This window comes from Leptodactylus fuscus, chromosome 2 (assembly GCF_031893055.1).
Source record: "Leptodactylus fuscus isolate aLepFus1 chromosome 2, aLepFus1.hap2, whole genome shotgun sequence".
Taxonomy (NCBI): Eukaryota; Metazoa; Chordata; class Amphibia; order Anura; family Leptodactylidae; genus Leptodactylus; species Leptodactylus fuscus.
The window spans coordinates 134835783-134855494 of record NC_134266.1 but is presented as its reverse complement, the minus strand read 5'-3'; the positions used below and the strand labels follow the sequence as shown (position 1 = coordinate 134855494).

The 19712-nt window shown below is 41.1% G+C and overlaps 1 protein-coding gene across 1 annotated transcript in view; it reads left to right on the top strand.

The window, feature by feature from the left end:
* Positions 1-10761, top strand: part of COL16A1 (collagen type XVI alpha 1 chain) — a 141084-nt gene extending 130323 nt beyond the window's left edge. The window contains exons 61-73 of the mRNA XM_075263112.1: positions 220-264; positions 367-420; positions 508-561; positions 647-697; positions 782-871; positions 982-1017; positions 3409-3453; positions 4324-4515; positions 5385-5451; positions 5564-5740; positions 5957-6034; positions 7007-7546; positions 9139-10761. Of these exons, the coding sequence (XP_075119213.1) occupies positions 220-264; positions 367-420; positions 508-561; positions 647-697; positions 782-871; positions 982-1017; positions 3409-3453; positions 4324-4515; positions 5385-5451; positions 5564-5740; positions 5957-6034; positions 7007-7203 (1086 nt within the window). The 3' untranslated portion in view covers positions 7204-7546; positions 9139-10761. The remainder of the gene's footprint in view (positions 1-219; positions 265-366; positions 421-507; positions 562-646; positions 698-781; positions 872-981; positions 1018-3408; positions 3454-4323; positions 4516-5384; positions 5452-5563; positions 5741-5956; positions 6035-7006; positions 7547-9138) is intronic.
* Positions 10762-19712: the final 8951 nt, after the last annotated feature.

Genomic DNA, 19712 nt, shown 5'->3' with positions numbered 1-19712 from the left:
TATCGATATCATAGTCCTGGAAAGCCCTTTACCTGTTAGTGTTTGCGACTGATAAATTAAGAGACAGTTTTGGCCACAATTACAGAGAAATGTAACATAATTGAAGTATGAAATATAAGATCAGTTGATGGAAATATTGTCTTTCTTTTGGAGTTCTTTCAGTATTTGTATAGGATTACAACTTTTGTTGTTGAGTTTATAATAATATTCTTATTCTAGGGATTCAAAGGAAAACCTGGACACATGGGCCTGCCTGGGCAAAAGGTACAATTGTTTAACAATATTCAGCATCTCTACCACTCCAGATCTAACTACACATTCGTTGTTTCAAATAGACTAATTCTTATTTGTTAATCTTTGTTTAAGGGAGATTGTGGGCCTGCTGGACCTCAAGGAAGTCCAGGAAGACCAGGAGCAGAGGTAAGCTCACAACTTAGTTCATTAGTTTCTGAAAACTGCAGATGATAAATTCTTGTAAAAAATGCCATAAATATAAATTCTATCTAGGGTGATCCCGGTCCCATGGGTCCACAAGGACGACCAGGTCCTCCAGGTCACATAGTAAGTAAAATCTTATAATTTGTAAGGTAGTATACTCGCGGTTATGATATCCATGTCACATAGCATTTGTAACATTATTTTCTAGGGACCTTCAGGAAGCCCAGGACAACCAGGCAGCCCAGGACCTCCAGGACTGGTAAGGTCTTATACTATTTATAATTAGAAAATATAAAGATATGTAAAGTAATCTTAATTATTTCATTTATTTTTTCCACTGAAGAGTATGAAGGGTGAACGAGGATCTCCTGGTGAAAGAGGAATGATGGGTCTGCCTGGAGAACCAGGATCCCCAGGACATCCTGGCGCTGTGGTAAGTATCTGAATGAATACAATGACCATTCAACAATTTCTGAGAATTATCAGTGGTCTGCATACGTCAGTAAAATACATATGGTAAAAATCTTTCTTTGTTTTTATTAGGGTGAAACTGGATCAGATGGAGCACCAGGAAAAGAGGTATGTAATGTTTCTAGAGTTAAGTATATTTATCTACAGGCCGTAAAGTAATATTTATAGATGTACATGCGGCAACAGGCAGGAGTGTAGCCTCTGAGGGACGGATCTGGAAGGGCCCTTCCCCTAATGTGAGGCCCAAAATAAGCACTGATTGACAATATAACAAGTTTATTGACGTTTGTCTAATAGACATGCTCACAACCCAAGGCAATCTGCCACCAACCCAAGAGTAGGTACTGCAGTACTATGCCGTAGATTTTACTAGATCATCTTTGAGTACCTACACTTACCACTAGTGTTTGTATGGCGAGTGAGCAGCATGGCTTCCAAAATGACACCATACTGGGATCTCTTTTGTATTGGTACAGCTGATAGGGAGCTACTGGGTATTACACTCCCGCAGATCTAATATTATGGCCTATTCTAAGGATAAGCTATCAATACTAGAAATATTTTCCTGTTTACATAGGGCCTTAATTATTATTATTATTTTTTTTTAATATCTTATTAAATGGAGTGAAATCCATAGGATTTCTGCAGCCAACCCGCAACAGATCTGGCATATTTTAGAGTGTGAATGAGGGTTTCTAAAATCCATTATTTACATTAAACTGTATTCTTGCTATACAAAAAAAAAATCAATGGTGTGCGAATGAGATATCAAAAAAACATGTAAAACTGTTCTTTCTTTGATTAGTTCATTATAGGGAGTCTATCATTGCCCCCAGCTACATTAAACCACAGGAGTGGTTTAATGTAGCTGGGGGCAATGATAGACTCCCTGTGCTGTAGATGCTGTTGGAAGAATAAAATCCTTACCTTTCTTATATTTCAGAGCCCCAGGGATGCATAGAAAAAGCACTTTTATTCTTTACTCAAATGACGATCTTGATGCACCATCACTACACACGCCCATCCTGAATTCAGCTAATTTCCCTGGACAGTGGGAGGATCAGCTCACACTGGGAGGATCAATTCACACTGCCCAGGGGGAGAAGCTAAATGCAGGATGGGCATTTACAGCACTATGGGAGCAATTTAAAGTAGCTAGGGGCAGTGATAGACTCCCTTTAAATACTCACTTTTGTTCTTTTGCCATGTTTTCAGTCTTCAATTAGAAAGAAAAATCTTATTTAACAAACATCTTCCATTTCTAGGTGAACAAACTGCTCTTCAAAGTAACAAATATCAGCACATGAATTGCTTCATAAATACATAGGTCTGGAGTCCACTTGTGAATTTCAAAGAGAAATAATCAATGCAGACAAAAAAAGTAAAACAAAAACAACATGGATAAAAGCTTTCTGCTGCACTACAATTTATGTGAAGTGCGGCGAGTTGGCCACCTCCATGTTTCCCTTGGTTGTTTTTATGTTTTAAATTTTTTTTAACTTATACATCACATTTCATAGAAACTTTCACTTCTCTAATCCTTTTGAGCCTAAACCTTTTAAATAGTCACCAGTGTAACCATTATGTTTACTTGATCTCCAATTTCTATTATAAAACGCCACCCCCTTCTAATATAGTATATCTTCTGTATAGCAGATGTAGTAAAATCCCATTTTAAGTTCTTCATTTCTTGTTTAAATGGCCACCTTACATTGTCATATCCACAGGTTGACAAGTATAATCAGCTCCTAAGAAAAAGTACTGAATGAATAATACAATCTACAGAACTATATAAATCATTCACTGTTAAACTGACCTTGTACATTAGATATGTAACAAGATGATTTTGTCTGGTTCGGCCAACCTTTAATGTGTCTGGGCCTTCTGACACTCCTCCAACTGCAGAAGTCTAGGGAAATAAGGACATTGGATCTCAATTACTTATCCCTTTGTTGTTGGGGAGAAAGCCACTGCCAAAGGTTATGACCAGTAACTTTCTCCCATCTCTATTTTCTGCATACATGCACTGCTTGGCCTTGCAGAGTATGCAATTTTGTATGGTAATCACAAGATGGCTGCTGAACAACCAAACGTTCACCTACTGTGGGATCTGCTACAGATTTAGATCTTTTTCTAAAATAGAAGGGGAAAGGTTTGTGTTGATAAGGATTAATATACTGTATGTGTTAAAATTCCCATCATTTTCATAATAATAGTTTGCTCCTAGTAAATGAGAACACCTTTGTTTAACATTAGTTGTTGTCCTCGTATTGCAAATGGCATCTAAGGGGTAAAACAACTGTGAACAAATTATTTATGATCTCGACTATTCAGCAAGATATAAGATAAAAGTTAGAACTGACACCTTCTGCTCGTGTGCCGTCCCTGTGTTGCACATTTAGAGCAAAATACATCCTACAAATGCCATTGATGTGTAAGGGATTAAGCGGATAACTGTTTAAGACTTTTACAAGTCATGTATTTTTTTTTTTTCCACAGGGCTCTCCTGGTAAGCCTGGACTTCCTGGAACCCCAGGAGAAAAGGTGAGAGGCCACTGACATATATATATATATATATATATATATATATATATATGTGTGTGTGTTTCACAGCACTATGCAATTTGTGGGGTTCAAGTACTGACAAAAAGATACATTTCAAAAAAATAGTCACTTCACACAATGGGACTGAGGGCCCTGCTCGCAATGAACGGAGAACACGGGTTGGGCGATAGACAGAGTTGAGGGAGGAAATGTAGGGAGATGCAGCATTATGGAGAGCCTTGTGGATGAGAGTGATAACTTTATATTTTATTCTATAATGAATAGGCAGCCAATGTAGTGACTGGCACAAACAGGAGGCATCGCTGAAGCGTTTAGACTGATAGATGAGTCTGGCCGCTGCATTCAGAATAGATTGTAGAGGGGAGAGTTTAGTAAGGGGAAGACTGATTAGTAAGGAGTTACAGTAGTCAAGGAGAAAGTGAATCAGAGCAACAAGAAGTGTCTTTAATGTATCTCTGGTAAGGAAAGGGCGTATTCTGGAGATGCTTTTGAGGTGGAGATGACATGAGTGTACGAGTGATTGGATATGGGGGGTGAAAGAACGGTCTGAGTCAAACACAATCCCGAGGTGGCGGGTATGCTGCTAAGGAGTAAGGCCTGAGACTGCAATGGCTATATCAGGGACAGATCTATTAGGTGGTGGAAACAGTAGTAATTCAGTCTTAGAGAGATTTAGTTTCAGATAGAGGAAAGATATGATATTCGAGACAGCAGAAAGACAGTCACTGGTGTTCTGTATTAGTGCAGGGGTGATGTCACAGGAAGATGTGTATAATTGGCTGTCATCAGCAACTTACATTTTTTTTGGATATGTGTTTTGATTCTTTATCCTTTATATTCTTATAATAGGGTGAAGCTGGTTCACCAGGTTCTCCAGGACCTCAAGGGGAGAGAGGAAGGCCTGGACCACCTGGAAATGGTTATGAAAAGAGTTCATCTATAGGAGTTGTTGGACCTAGAGGACCTTCAGGAGAGAGGGGATCTAGCGGCCCTCCTGGACCACCTGGTCCTCCAGGAATTCCAGGAACACCTGGAATAATGGTAATAAATAAATTGTCAGACACCAGGACTCTAGTTAATCACACACAAAGGGGCATCCTTGTTTGGGTCTGTGGCTAGTACTGCAGATAAACAACACGTCTCCTTTAACATAAGTTGCACTGTTCAGCCATAGCAGTAAATGCTTTCAAGGGGCTGTCCATGTTCAGCAAATACATGTTATTGTTTGTACAATGCAAAGTTATACCACTTTTCAATATACTTTCTGTATCAATTCCTCACTTTTTTCTAGATTTCTGCTTGCTGTCATTCATTCTGCCTACTCCCAGAGGATTAAAAGTCAGCCTATAGTCATGTGATATACAGTCTATAGTCATGTGATGAATACAAGTGCACAGCTCGTTACAGTCACAGCATAGTAATCAGAGCTCTCTTATGTAACGAGCTGTGCACCTGTATGTACATCACATGACCATGGACTGATTTTCATCCACTGAAAGTAAACAAAGAATAACAACAACAAGAGATCGAAAAACTGTACGGAAATGATAGAGGAAAAATTTTGGAAACAACTTTTCATTACACAAACAATGATGTTTGTTTGCTAAAACTGGACAACCCCTTTAAAGCACTTGCTTTGTTCTGTGAATGATAGTATTCCTGTTCCATACTACAAACAGTTACACATTGATGGCTTATTACATGGAAGACCATCACTTTACTATTGATGGCTTATTGTTAGGACAGTCCATTAATAATAAAGCTCAGAATACCACTTTACAACAAATAACTCTATTCCAGAACATTAGGACTGTATATGAATCCTACTGAATGTATACTTAACAATTTGCTAAGTTTTTGATGTCTTATCTGTCACTATGCTACATAAACTTTATTATTTTTATTGATAGGCAGACCCTATCAATTATGATGAAATAAAAAGGATGATTCGACAGGAGATGATCAGACTCTTTGATGGTAAGATCGATTCTGCCTGAACTTTGATATAGAGACAAATTTTTCAGACGTAATTGATAATAATAGAAAGTTCAAACCTTCTTCCTCATGTAAATAATGGTTATTTTAATAGAACGGATGGCTTACTACGCCTCACGAATGCAGATGCCAGTAGAAATGGCTGCTACACCAGGAAGGCCAGGTCCTCCTGGAAAGGATGGAGCACCAGGTCGGCCAGGTATGCCAGGTGCACCAGGAACCCCAGGTCAGATTGGACGTGAAGGAAGACCAGGAGTCCCTGGAATGAGAGGTATATTAGTTCTGCATATCGAAATGTGATCACATTGGACTGGTAGAAATCTAAAATATAACAAACCTCCATATATATCTTTTTTTTATTTTGGAGAATTATATTCCTGTGTCTTATTGGATCAGTCTGTCTATATTCTACATAGGATTACAGTCTACAAACCTATTATGTTTTACACAATTTCAATTACATACTCTGAATTTTTTATTATTTTAGGTGAAACAGGACCAAAGGGAGATAAAGGTGCAAACGGTGTTGGCCAAATGGGTGACGTGGGTCCACCTGGACCACCAGGTATTATTTACTGTTATCATTTTGGATTATTTGTATTCACATTGGTTAAGTATAAAGTTTATACAGAAATGGTAAATCCATGTTTCCATATATTGAGCAAACTTATCACAGATAAACAGATAAAAAAGCCACAGAAAACCTTCATTAATTACAAATATTAAATGTGAAATCATTGAACTGGAACCAATTCCTTCCTGTATGTCATGTATATTCTTGATATGTGTGACATGGGTATGTGAACGTTTGAGCGTTATGGCACCTGAAATTAGTGGAAGTCAGAGAAATGTTGTAGCTGTAACAGTCTCCAGAAAGTGATGGTATACAGCCCCCTCCTCAGAGACCATGCATATAGAATCTACTATATCTAGGCTTACAGTAGTACAAGATCAGCTGATATCACTAAGAAAAGATATGGTGTGCTGTACATTTATTATTGCATACGGGACATTCTAATGAGCTATCCTATATTAACTTATTCCTGCTCTGGCTAATAGATTCTATATGTAGTAATGACAAACTTAATAAAGAGGATTTCCTCAATGTACTTTGAGGTGACTTTGAATGTACTCTGAAATTCCATTAAAGTACAAAATTACTAAAAATGGAAAGAATATGGCAAAGATTAAAATCTGCAGTCAGCAGTCTATCCCTGGAAACTGTATAAAAATGGCACATGTAGGGTAGGCCACCAAGACCATAATGAAACTGAAGGGATTGAAAGCTTCTATTCATGAGATTGGAGAGACTGTGTAAGAGTTGCTCCACTACTTTTTTCACACGTAGCAATTTGCCGCAGATTCCGCCCATAATGGGAGACATTGCAGTGTATATGAACAACATATATTCTTTCTGACCAAAAGGTTCATATAGAGTATTCATAATAGACAACATTTTTTGAATCAAATTGCATATTTCCTTACAAGAATGCATTTCAAATTCTAACTTTTTATGGTCTTCTTTCAATGAATTTAGGACCACAGGGTCCACCTGGTTATGGCAAACTGGGCCCTCCAGGACCAACAGGACAACAAGGAATTCCTGGCATCCCAGGACAACCAGGGCCAAAGGGTAACACGGGCAAAGATGGAAGATGCAATCCATCAGACTGTTATAGCATGATGTCAATGCAAGATTACCAACCAAAGAGCATGAAAGGGCCAGGACGATAAGACGCCATTTTTCTCAGACCTTCAACAACTCCCTACTGGATCATGTTGAAACAGCTGTGTTCTTTCCTTACCAGATTGATGACCACCAGCACATTTCTTGATACATTTGTTTCTATATATTGTTCAGTATCAAGACAATGAATTTTCTGGAAAAAAGGGAGAGAATATGTTCATGCACCTTGTATAGGTTTTTCTTATTTTTATATCAATTACTAGAGTCTGCAACCCCTTTATTCTTTGTTTTTACTTCTCTGTTGCTTCCTGTACTGCCTATGTTGTCTTAAAGCACTTCATCAAACTGTAGGAATCTTAGAGGAATTACCTAAATTGCCTGACTATCTAGGTGCTTTACAGTCCTATGAAAAAGTTTGGGCACCCCTATTAATCTTAATCATTTTTAGTTCTAAATATTTTGGTATTTGCAACAGCCATTTCAGTTTGATATATCTAATAACTGATGGACACAGTAATATTTCAGGATTGAAATGAGGTTTATTGTACTAACAGAAAATGTGCAATATGCATTAAACCAAAATTTGACCGGTGCAAAAGTATGGGCACCTCAACAGAAAAGTGACATTAATATTTAGTAGATCCTCCTTTTGCAAAGATAACAGCCTCTAGTCGCTTCCTGTAGCTTTTAATCAGTTCCTGGATCCTGGATAAAGGTATTTTGGACAAACAATTCAAGTTCAGTTAAGTTAGATGGTCGCCGAGCATGGACAGCCCGCTTCAAATCATCCCACAGATGTTCAATGATATTCAGGTCTGGGGACTGGGATGGCCATTCCAGAACATTGTAATTGTTCCTCTGCATGAATGCCTGAGGATTTGGAGCGGTGTTTTGGATCATTGTCTTGCTGAAATATCCATCCCCGGCGTAACTTCAACTTCGTCACTGATTCTTGAACATTATTCTCAAGAATCTGCTGATACTGAGTGGAATCCATGCGACTCTCAACTTTAACAAGATTCCCGATGCCGGCATTGGCCACACAGCCCCAAAGCATGATGGAACCTCCACCAAATTTTACAGTGGGTAGCATGTGTTTTTCTTGGAATGCTGTTTCTTTTTGGACGCCATGCATAACGCCTTTTTTTATAACCAAACAACTCAATTTTTGTTTCCAAAATGAAGCTGCCTTGTCCAAATGTGCTTTTTCATACCTCAGGCAACTCTATTTGTGGCGTACGTGCAGAAACGGCTTCTTTCTCATCACTCTCCCATACAGCTTCTATTTGTGCAAAGTGCGCTGTATAGTTGACCGATGCACAGTGACACCATCTGCAGCAAGATGATGCTGCAGCTCTTTGGAGGTGGTCTGTGGATTGTCCTTGACTGTTCTCACCATTCTTCTTCTCTGCCTTTCTGATATTTTTCTTGGCCTGCCACTTCTGGGCTTAACAAGAACTGTCCCTGTGGTCTTCCATTTCCTTACTATGTTCCTCACAGTGGAAACTGACAGGTTAAATCTCTGAGACAATGTTTTGTATCCTTCCCCTGAACAACTATGTTGAACAATCTTTGTTTTCAGATCATTTGAGAGCGGGCTGTCCATGTTCGGCGACCATCAAACTTAACTGAACTTGAATTGTTTTGTAGAAAGAAATGGTCCAAAATACCTTCATCCAGGATCCAGGAACTGATTAAAAGCTACAGGAAGCGACTAGAGGCTGTTATCTTTGCAAAAGGAGGATGTACTAAATATTAATGTCACTTTTCTGTTGAGGTGCCCATATTTTTGCACCGGTCAAATTTTGGTTTAATGCATATTGCGCATTTTCTGTTAGTACAATAAACCTCATTTCAATCCTGAAATATTACTGTGTCCATCAGTTATTAGATATATCAAACTGAAATGGCTGTTGCAAACACCAAAATATTTATAACTAAAAATGATTAAGATTAATAGGGGTGCCCAAACTTTTTCATAGGACTGTATATCTGATATGTATTTCCTTCCTGTGTTGCCTTGTTTTACAGCTTTGCTTTGCACATACTGCTCTGTATGTTCAAGATAAAGGAGAACCATTACTGTTCTTTGAAGCAATCTTTATCTTGCCTGTTCTGCTACCTCCATTGTCTGGGTGAACCATGCTAATTTCAACCAATTAAGGACTGTATAATGGTTATTCCATAAATCTTATAGGGAATTCTATCGATAAATTGTAATAAACTCCCACACCCACTGTTGGTCACTTTACTTACCTGGCACCCTCATGGAGTAGTGGTGCTTTATCCCTTGTGGAGTTCATCAGAACGTGTCCTTGACAAAGATTAAAGAATTGATAATATATACAGTAATTGTACGATGCCAGTAGATCCGGTAACTTTGTTTGACTATATCCCTTTCAAATGTAGCCACTTACCCCCAAATGTACATTGAGTAGAACTTCAGAAGATTGCCGTGTCTTGCAACTTTTCCACTAAAAAGTCTGATAAATTATTTTTACAGAAACTATTTGAATCTACTATATATCTTCAAAAAATGTTGACATATGTTTTTAGATCTTTATCTACATTACCTCATGATAGTTTTTAATAATTACAGTAATATCACACATTATTAGGAAAATTCATAACTGGTGCTCCAATCATAGTACATAAAGGTGTGAAAAAAATATGTAATTCTTCAGATTCACTCATCTTAATACATGTAAGAGGTCTACCCACATGTACGAGGTTTGCACAAATGGCATCTGATATTGGGGGACCTTCATGCCACCCACAAGGCTGGTTAGACAAACAGATGATTGTAAACATCTGAAGAGTAGATGCCATGGGGGCCTGTCCCAAATCACTTGGTAGATCACTTAATGCCTAACTTTACAAATGTATACGCCATAATGAAAACATTATTGGCAAGGGTATTTCTTTAATTTTGGTAGGACTAAACTAAACCTAATGCACATGGATAGATTGAGAATTAAGCAGTGAACATTGTGCCCAGTGAATTGTATGTGAGGTACAACAGAGTACAATGATACAGGGTACCATTAACTCATCCCTGCACTTTGGTTTTATTACCTAATACTCGTTAAAATTGGTACAATAAACTGAAACAATCCATTGAGATTTTGGAGCTGTAGGTTACCTTAGCTAGAACCGGTATAATAAATTCTGTAAAAACATGTTTGATATAAGCTGACAAATTGTTCTGAAAATGATTTTTTAATATAAATTTACTGTATCAATACTATTGCTATTGCCATGTTTGTTACTTTCGTATGCAGAAAAACATGTAAATGTACTATCATCTATGTTCTCCAGATCTTGTCATTTTAGTCTCTGTCGACCTAGTTCTCATTGTATAATCCTCTTGGAAAAGGGTTCTTCCGCTGGAAAAAATGTATATGTCCTCCTCTTCTTCAAGCAATATAGCATGGGTTCCCAAAAATTTCTATAATTGACAGTTAGCTCTCAATCCAATTGACTGTTAAGGAGGTATTTGTGTATCAGCTGTATACCAATGTTCGATAGATGCGTTGTTGTGCAGAGAACCGTTATGTAGATACTTGTTCTACTACAAAAATCAAATATAATTTATACTATTCTGGACCTTGGTCTCCATTGTGCTTTATGATATTATCAAACATTGTCATGGTCACAAACTACAATGGTCAGAATATTTTCAGCCTTACTAGACAAAATACATCCCTACTCAATATTAGAGATAAACGAACCTCTCAAGTTGGGTGGCAGTACAGCATGGATCAATATCATGGACCAGGCCGTAGGAAATGTCTGGCTGTGGCAAGGAGTGGCAGAGCAGCATGGAATGATTGGATGGACAAGACCACAGGACATGTCTGGCTGAGTGGTGGCAGTGGTTGTAGCTGTACCTACTTGAGTGGCAGTTTGGCTTGGAATACTATGACAGATCAGGCTGCAGGACATGTCAGGCTGAGTGGTGGCAGCTCTTTAGGAGTAGCAGGCAGCAGTATCATTACGCTAAATGGAGATACAGGGAGACCAGGCCACCAATATTTGGAGACATGAGCTGGAAGTGTGTGGAAATCATCACGGATCCATTCCTGATTCATTTTGACCAAGTAATTTTTGTCCATGCTACCACGTTTCTCCAAAAATAAGACAGGATCTTATATTATTATTTTTTCTACGAATAAAGGGCTAGAGCTTATTGGGGTAGGCATTTGATCACTTTTTATTCCAATTTTTATCATAAATAAACCTTCCCTGTATTCTCTAGGGAGCTCCAGATGTAGTTACAGCCAGCTCCCTGTTTCTGCAGCTGCAAGGACATATTGGTACATTCTTGCAGAACAAGACAACCACTCTCCGGATGTATATACCCAATTGGCGGTACCAAAGTGTTAATCCAGATGACTGGGCAAATATAGCTGTTTCTTGAACACAGATTCTCTTTTGGATGACTGAAGAGGAAAAATAATTGGTGATAACGATGATAACAACCACCATGTGTTAGCTGTAGATGTGGCCTGCCTACAAGGAAGATCAGGTAGGTGTAGAACAGCCTTGCTCACTTCTACTGTGCCACAGCACTAGAGATGTAGCTCCTACATTTGTTTCTGCATGGTCACGGCTAAATTTCTGCTTTCAGATCTTGCACATTGCCATATATTTATTGTTTGGCAATGTATATAAAAATTCGGACATGAGAGATGACGGTTAGAGATGAGCGAACACTAAAATGTTCGAGGTTCGAAATTCGATTCGAACAGCCGCTCACTGTTCGAGTGTTCGAATGGGTTTCGAACCCCATTATAGTCTATGGGGAACATATACTCGTTAAGGGGGAAACCCAAATTCGTGTCTGGAGGGTCACCAAGTCCACTATGACACCCCAGGAAATGATACCAACACCCTGGAATGACACTGGGACAGCAGGGGAAGCATGTCTGGGGGCATAAAAGTCACTTTATTTCATGGAAATCCCTGTCAGTTTGCGATTTTCGCAAGCTAACTTTTCCCCATAGAAATGCATTGGCCAGTGCTGATTGGCCAGAGTACGGAACTCGACCAATCAGCGCTGGCTCTGCTGGAGGAGGCGGAGTCTAAGATCGCTCCACACCAGTCTCCATTCAGGTCCGACCTTAGACTCCGCCTCCTCCGGCAGAGCCAGCGCTGATTGGCCGAAGGCTGGCCAATGCATTCCTATGCGAATGCAGAGACTTAGCAGTGCTGAGTCAGTTTTGCTCAACTACACATCTGATGCACACTCGGCACTGCTACATCAGATGTAGCAATCTGATGTAGCAGAGCCGAGGGTGCACTAGAACCCCTGTGCAAACTCAGTTCACGCTAATAGAATGCATTGGCCAGCGCTGATTGGCCAATGCATTCTATTAGCCCGATGAAGTAGAGCTGAATGTGTGTGCTAAGCACACACATTCAGCTCTACTTCATCGGGCTAATAGAATGCATTGGCCAGCGCTGATTGGCCAGAGTACGGAACTCGACCAATCAGCGCTGGCTCTGCTGGAGGAGGCGGAGTCTAAGATCGCTCCACACCAGTCTCCATTCAGGTCCGACCTTAGACTCCGCCTCCTCCAGCAGAGCCAGCGCTGATTGGCCGAATTCCGTACTCTGGCCAATCAGCACTGGCTAATGCATTGTATTGGCGTGATGAAGCAGTGCTGAATGTGTGTGCTTAGCACACACATTCAGCTCTACTTCATCGGGCTAATAGAATGCATTGGCCAATCAGCGCTGGCCAATGCATTCTATTAGCTTGATGAAGCAGAGTGTGCACAAGGGTCCAAGCGCACCCTCGGCTCTGATGTAGCAGAGCCGAGGGTGCACAAGGGTTCAAGCGCACCCTCGGCTCTGATGTAGCAGAGCCGAGGCTGCACAAGGGTTCAAGTGCACCCTCGGCTCTGCTACATCAGAGCCGAGGGTGCGCTTGAACCCTTGTGCAGCCTCGGCTCTGCTACATCAGAGCCGAGGGTGCGCTTGAACCCTTGTGCACACTCTGCTTCATCAAGCTAATAGAATGCATTGGCCAGCGCTGATTGGCCAATGCATTCTATTAGCCCGATGAAGTAGAGCTGAATGTGTGTGCTAAGCACACACATTCAGCACTGCTTCATCACGCCAATACAATGCATTAGCCAGTGCTGATTGGCCAGAGTACGGAATTCGGCCAATCAGCGCTGGCTCTGCTGGAGGAGGCGGAGTCTAAGGTCGGACCTGAATGGAGACTGGTGTGGAGCGATCTTAGACTCCGCCTCCTCCAGCAGAGCCAGCGCTGATTGGTCGAGTTCCGTACTCTGGCCAATCAGCGCTGGCCAATGCATCCCTATGGGAAAAAGTTTATCTCACAAAAATCACAATTACACACCCGATAGAGCCCCAAAAAGTTATTTTTAATAACATTCCCCCCTAAATAAAGGTTATCCCTAGCTATCCCTGCCTGTACAGCTATCCCTGTCTCATAGTCACAAAGTTCACATTCTCATATGACCCGGATTTGAAATCCACTATTCGTCTAAAATGGAGGTCACCTGATTTCGGCAGCCAATGGGTTTTGCCTACTTTTCTCAACGTCACCGGTGTCGTAGTTCCTGTCCCACCTCCCCTGCGCTGTTATTGGTGCAAAAAAGGCGCCAGGGAAGGTGGGAGGGGAATCGAATTTTGGCGCACTTTACCACGCGGTGTTCGATTCGATTCGAACATAGCAAACACCCTGATATCCGATCGAACATGTGTTCGATAGAACACTGTTCGCTCATCTCTAATGACGGTGTGTGATTGCTGCTGCTAACATAGGCAGCAGTGCAAACATGTCTGTCTCACCAAACCCACCAGTGCCACCACTCCCACTCCTCTAGTAAAAAACAAATTATTAAGAAACCAATATTTTTTCAGATTAGCACACTCCAGCACACTTTTTATTGGGTGAACAGCACATAAAAACAGATTTTTTTTCAGACTGACGCAGGAGGAAACTGTTAGAACAGCATGAAATTAAATGAAAATATTGCCAAAAAAAAAAAACCTTAACAAAAGATTTTTCTTACTAGAAAAACTGACTGTTAGTAAAAATTATGTCAAAAAACATTGTGTAGACAGATGAAGCTTCTTTATTGCACAGCAGACTTAAATTACATTATATGACAATGAAAGGGTTTGCTGTCCTTTGTCTGTATTACTGCAGAATACTGCTACTGTTGTCAGCATCCTATCAATAATTTATATCATTAATCTGCCTGTAATTGATTAGATCTGACTAAACTGTCTTATTACTAAAATTCTTTAGCTATATTGAAATTTGTAAGGTTTTCAGCACTCAGTGCTTTCTGTATCATACAGTGAGATGAATAACAGATCCATCCCTACATCCACCATTACTGCAATACCTTGTGTTTATGCCAACAGGCACATAGTGTGTATAGCATCAGTACTGTAAGATGGCCTACCACTAACTATTGGCAGAGATGCTGCCGGGTGGCAGCAAAACGTCACAGTTACACTTCCCTCTTCAGTATTTTTCCTGCGCAATACAAGTGGCTTCAGCCATTCTAGTTCGTTCAAGACAAATCACCATATCTTCGGTTTCAATAAAAACGGAAGAATTCGGAATATCCATGTTGAACCTGACTTGTGACAAATTAGTTCATCCATTTTAACGCAATACCTAAAAATTCAAGTAACTGCATTGAAGACAAAAATTATACTCCCTTTCATGTGATGACATGAAGGGGTAGATTGTGATATTATTTAACTTCTGTTACCAAGAGGGCAATTCTTTCCATATATTTTGTTTGAATATATATATATATATATATATATATATATATATATATATATATATGTATAGTCTCCACTTGCAGTTACCACCAGATAGAGATATATTTGTGCGAGATAGCACAATTCCTTTAGCGTTTACTAAAATGTACCTGCTGCTTCAAGGGATCATCCTGCTCTACTGGATAACTGTATTGGTCAGTTGTAAGGCACTCAGAGATTATGCAAAAAAAAGAAGACATAATGCCCTATATACAGGTGCTTCTCGCTGAAGATTCCCCATGGATAGTGTATAATGGAATCTCTTTATTGGAATGTGCAAAATACGTTTTACAAGCCCATATCGAGCTCTTCTTCAGGTGAAATATACATTGGGGAATGTATACCTTTTTTAAGGTGTTTAATGAAGAGGCCCAAGTATGTAATAAATCTTCTATTGTCATACTACAGATATTTCGGGAGGATTTACACTTGTGAAGTACAGTTGCGCACTTTTTGCACCTTTTTAAAAAAGGTGAACATCATAAATGCATCATAAAAAGCCTACATTCCCCAACATAAAAGGAAGGAGATAAACCTGTGTAAAGTCTAAGGCCCCACTTTTCGGAGTTTTTTGCTGCAGATTTTGCTGTTTTTATTTGTTTTTTTTTGTCAAAATCAGGAGCGGATTTAAAAGAAAGGAAACATCTAAGTTCTTCCTTTACATTTTCCATTCCTTTTCAAGCCACTCCTGGATTTGGCAAAAAAAAAAAATGCTGCAAAATCTGCAATAAAAAAAAATCTGTGTTTCTTCAAAATGGGGCCTTAGCCTAAGGCCAGGCACTCCACAGGACAGAAACACCGAAATTTTCCTGCAGCGTAAATGCCACAGGAAAAATCACGGCGTTTTACAGTACAGGCAAAGTGGATGGTATTCTAGTGTATCCCATGCCCACTTTGCGGTAAAATCTTCTGTGCAGACATGCCTCAATTTCCAAAACTGGCGCGGTTTTGGAAATCACAGCATGTCAGTTGTACCTACAAAAACGTCAGCGGTTTCCCCATAGGCAGGGCCGGTTTTAGACAAAATGGGGCCCTAGGCAAAATTAAAAGTGGGGCCCCACTCGTACATACAACATAGTCACATTCTGTGCGTATCACTGGTACTTACAGGGATGTTCTTAGGGCTCGTTCACACGGGGCAAGAGGGGGCGGATTTTGGTGCTGAATTCTCCTCAAAATCCGCCCCCTCACAATAGAGGTCTATGTAGACCGCAGGCATTCTTTATTCCGCTAGCGGTTTGTTCCCGCTAGTGGAAAAAAGAAGCGAGCTGCCCTTTCTTCAGGCGGATTCTGCAGGTGATTCAGCCGCGGCATCCGCCTTGCGGTAGCACCCTCCCATCCACCCACCCATTCATTTGGTCCTACTCCGGAGCGGAAAGCCGCGACTTTCGGAAGCCGCGACAGTCACGCAGGTGCATTTTGGTCCTATTCTGATGCAACTTCCAGCAACAAAATCAGGACCAAGATACGCGGTCCCGTGCCCCGTGTGAACGGGGCCTTAATGTCTTTTAAGTGGTTGTTTGTAAATTTGTAAGTTTTTTTGCCTAGGCAAACTAGCTGCTTCTGTGCCTTATCTTTAAAGATCAGGTGCAGAAGCAACAGGGAACATGCCCTTCCCCAGACTAAAAAATATTTATATACATACAAAGTTATCAAATAGGACCGCTATACCAGGACTAAATACTGCGACATCACCCGCTCACCGCTATACCAGGACTAAATACTGCGACATCACCCGCTCACCGCTATACCAGGACTAAATACTGCGACATCACCCGCTGACCGCTATACCAGGACTAAATACTGCAACATCACCCGCTGACCACTATACCAGGACTAAATACAGTCACATCACACACTGACCACTATACCAGGACTAAATACAGTCACATCACACACTGACCACTATACCAGGACTAAATACTGTCATGTCACCTGCTGACCTCTATACCAGGACTAAATACTGTCACATCACCTGCTGACCGCTATACCGGGACTAAATACTGTCACATCACCTGCTGACCACTATACCAGGACTAAATACTGCAATGTCACCCACTGACCACTATACCAGGACTAAATACTGTCACATCACACACTGGCCACTATATCAGGATTAAAGGGGTTGTCCCATCACAAGGATACTATCTATACTGCTTGTTAATGTGGATGTAAGACTTTTCCTAAATACACTGCTTCAGCAAAACTGCCTTATTTGTCCACCATCTTACTTTATTCAATTCATTGTGGCCACAGCCCTGACTTAGCTGCTCATGAGTCAAGTGATGTATCTGCTGCTCTCAGGGGGGAGGGAGGAGGGGCTAAGTGCAGGGAGCAGCCTGTGTATCTGGCTATTCCTGTGTCTACACCACGTGACCTAGCTTCCTGATATCAGATAGGGGAGAGGAGCTACTTTCATTTCTTCTGTTCTCCCAGTTATCAGGCTAGCTAATTCAATTGTGTTCATTATGGCAGAGACAGGCAGTGTCTGTATGTAACACAGAATGGAGTTGCTGCTGCCTGTACTTCATAGTCCAATATGGGTGGGCGTAGCTACACGCAAATTTGGGGTGGAGCTAAACGGCAGGTTGAATGTGAAACCCCTCCCACCAAATGATGCAAGAAACCAGGAAGAAAGAAGATTTTACAGCAGTAAAGACTGATGAGTATGTGAGGTGGGAATACCCCTTTAAATACTGTCACATCACACACTGACCTCTGTACCAGGACTAAATACTGTCATGTCACCCACTAACCACTATATTAGAACTAAATACTGTCACATCAAACACTGACCACTATACCAAGACTAAATACAGTCACATCACCCGCTGATCGCTATACCAGGACTAAATACTGTCACATCACCCACTGACCGCTATACTAGGACTAAATACTGTCACATCAACCACTGACCGCTATACCAGGACCAAATACTCTCACATTAGCCACTTACTACCAGATTCCCCTCTGCCCTCATAATACAATCCACAAATAGCTGTTTTTACTGTATAATGTTCCCCTCACAGCACCAAACACTTCACAACTATCAGAGTTGCCTCCATTCCCCATATGAAGAACATAACCAGACCCCTTTTATTTGCAGATGCCCCCTCAATGTCAGCCAGCATTTAACCTCTTCCTGCCTTGTAGTGTAATAGTAAGCTGCAATAAGCAGGTTGTTCCTAGGAGCCATGTATTCCTCACTTGTGAGTGCTGATGCCTTACGATGAAATACCCCGGCACCTCTGCAGGTAGGATAATGGTCCTGGATAACCAAAGAACTGATGCAGATGACGTGTATTTAAAGAGAACCTTTCATGTCCTCAGAGTTGTGCAGTATTATATACTGCTAGAAAGCTGACTGAATTCAGTGTTGTTCCAACTTTGCCGGTATTCGCCATGATGGAGATATTGGTGCAGTTAGTTTCGGCACCGATATCTCTCCACGGTTGGAAAGGTGAGCCTTCTAGCCTAGCGGCATCACTGGGCGGTAGAAAGCGCCCCTTGTCAGTACAAGGCTATGGAAGAGTACAGTCAGGAGGGCGATCCTCACAGCCCAGGAATGACGCTGGGCTATAACACCCGCTCTTCTGGCAGTGGAGAGATATTGCTGCCGAAATTAATAGCACCAATATCTCCAGCACAGGGGCACATACTGTGAAAGCTGACAGTGCAGTGAATTCAGTGTACTGCATCTTTCTAATGGTATATAATACCACCCATCTCTGAGGACATGAAAGCTCTAGGTATAGGACAATTATGGGACAGCTATGGGACCTGCTCCACAATTTGCAGCTCTTCAATTTGGCCCGGACACATGGCTGCAAAAACAACGGCCGTATGTACAGGACCACTGAAATATAATAGTCCTGACTTTTATCCACAATTGAGGATAAAAAGTACAGTCATGTGTATTACAGTTTAGTAACTCCATGGGCCTCATAGTAATAGCAGTTAACCCCATCATGTCCGTCACATTAACCCCCTGTGTGCCTCACATAAGAGTTACTGATATGTGAGACATGGATGGAGGTAATAAATATCTTCATTATTAGTACCCTTATATATCTCACATATCAGTAACCCTTATGTGAAGTACACAGGCGTTAATATGAGGGACATGATGGGGTTGCTATTAATGTGAGGCATTTTACTTTCACTTTGCTGAGCTATCCTCTCCTCCTTCTCTTCTGTGCACTATGCAGACGGGCAGGAGCTTGGCAGGGTCCAGCTTCTGTATAACAATAAACCCCGCCTCCTGAGCTCCCCTCATTCTCTCATTGGTGGGCAGAGAGCGGCCAAAGAAGGGGGGGGGGGGGTGAAGCTTCGGGAAAGCGCTGAATGTGGCTTCCTGTATCAATAGCTGGCTGCTGTCTATTAGCTGCTGCAGCAGCTACACTGTGATCTTCCAACATATACTTTCCCTATATTAATAGGGAAAGTATTTCACCGACGGGGGCCCCTGCAAGGGCTGGGGCCCTGGGCAATTGACCGGTTTGCCCCCCCCAATGCCAGCCCTGCCCATAGGTATAATTGTAACAGAAAGTCCACGGAGGAAAACTCCACAAACTTTCTGTTTAAAGCGCTGCGGGAAGAACCACGATGCGTTGCCTCTGTTTTTCCCGCAGCTCTTTATTGCTGCGGGATGTCTCCTGGGGCCTTGGCTTAAAAGTCTTCAAAACAGGCAAACACAAATGATAAATCATGTGCACACAACATAAAGCTTTAATAATGG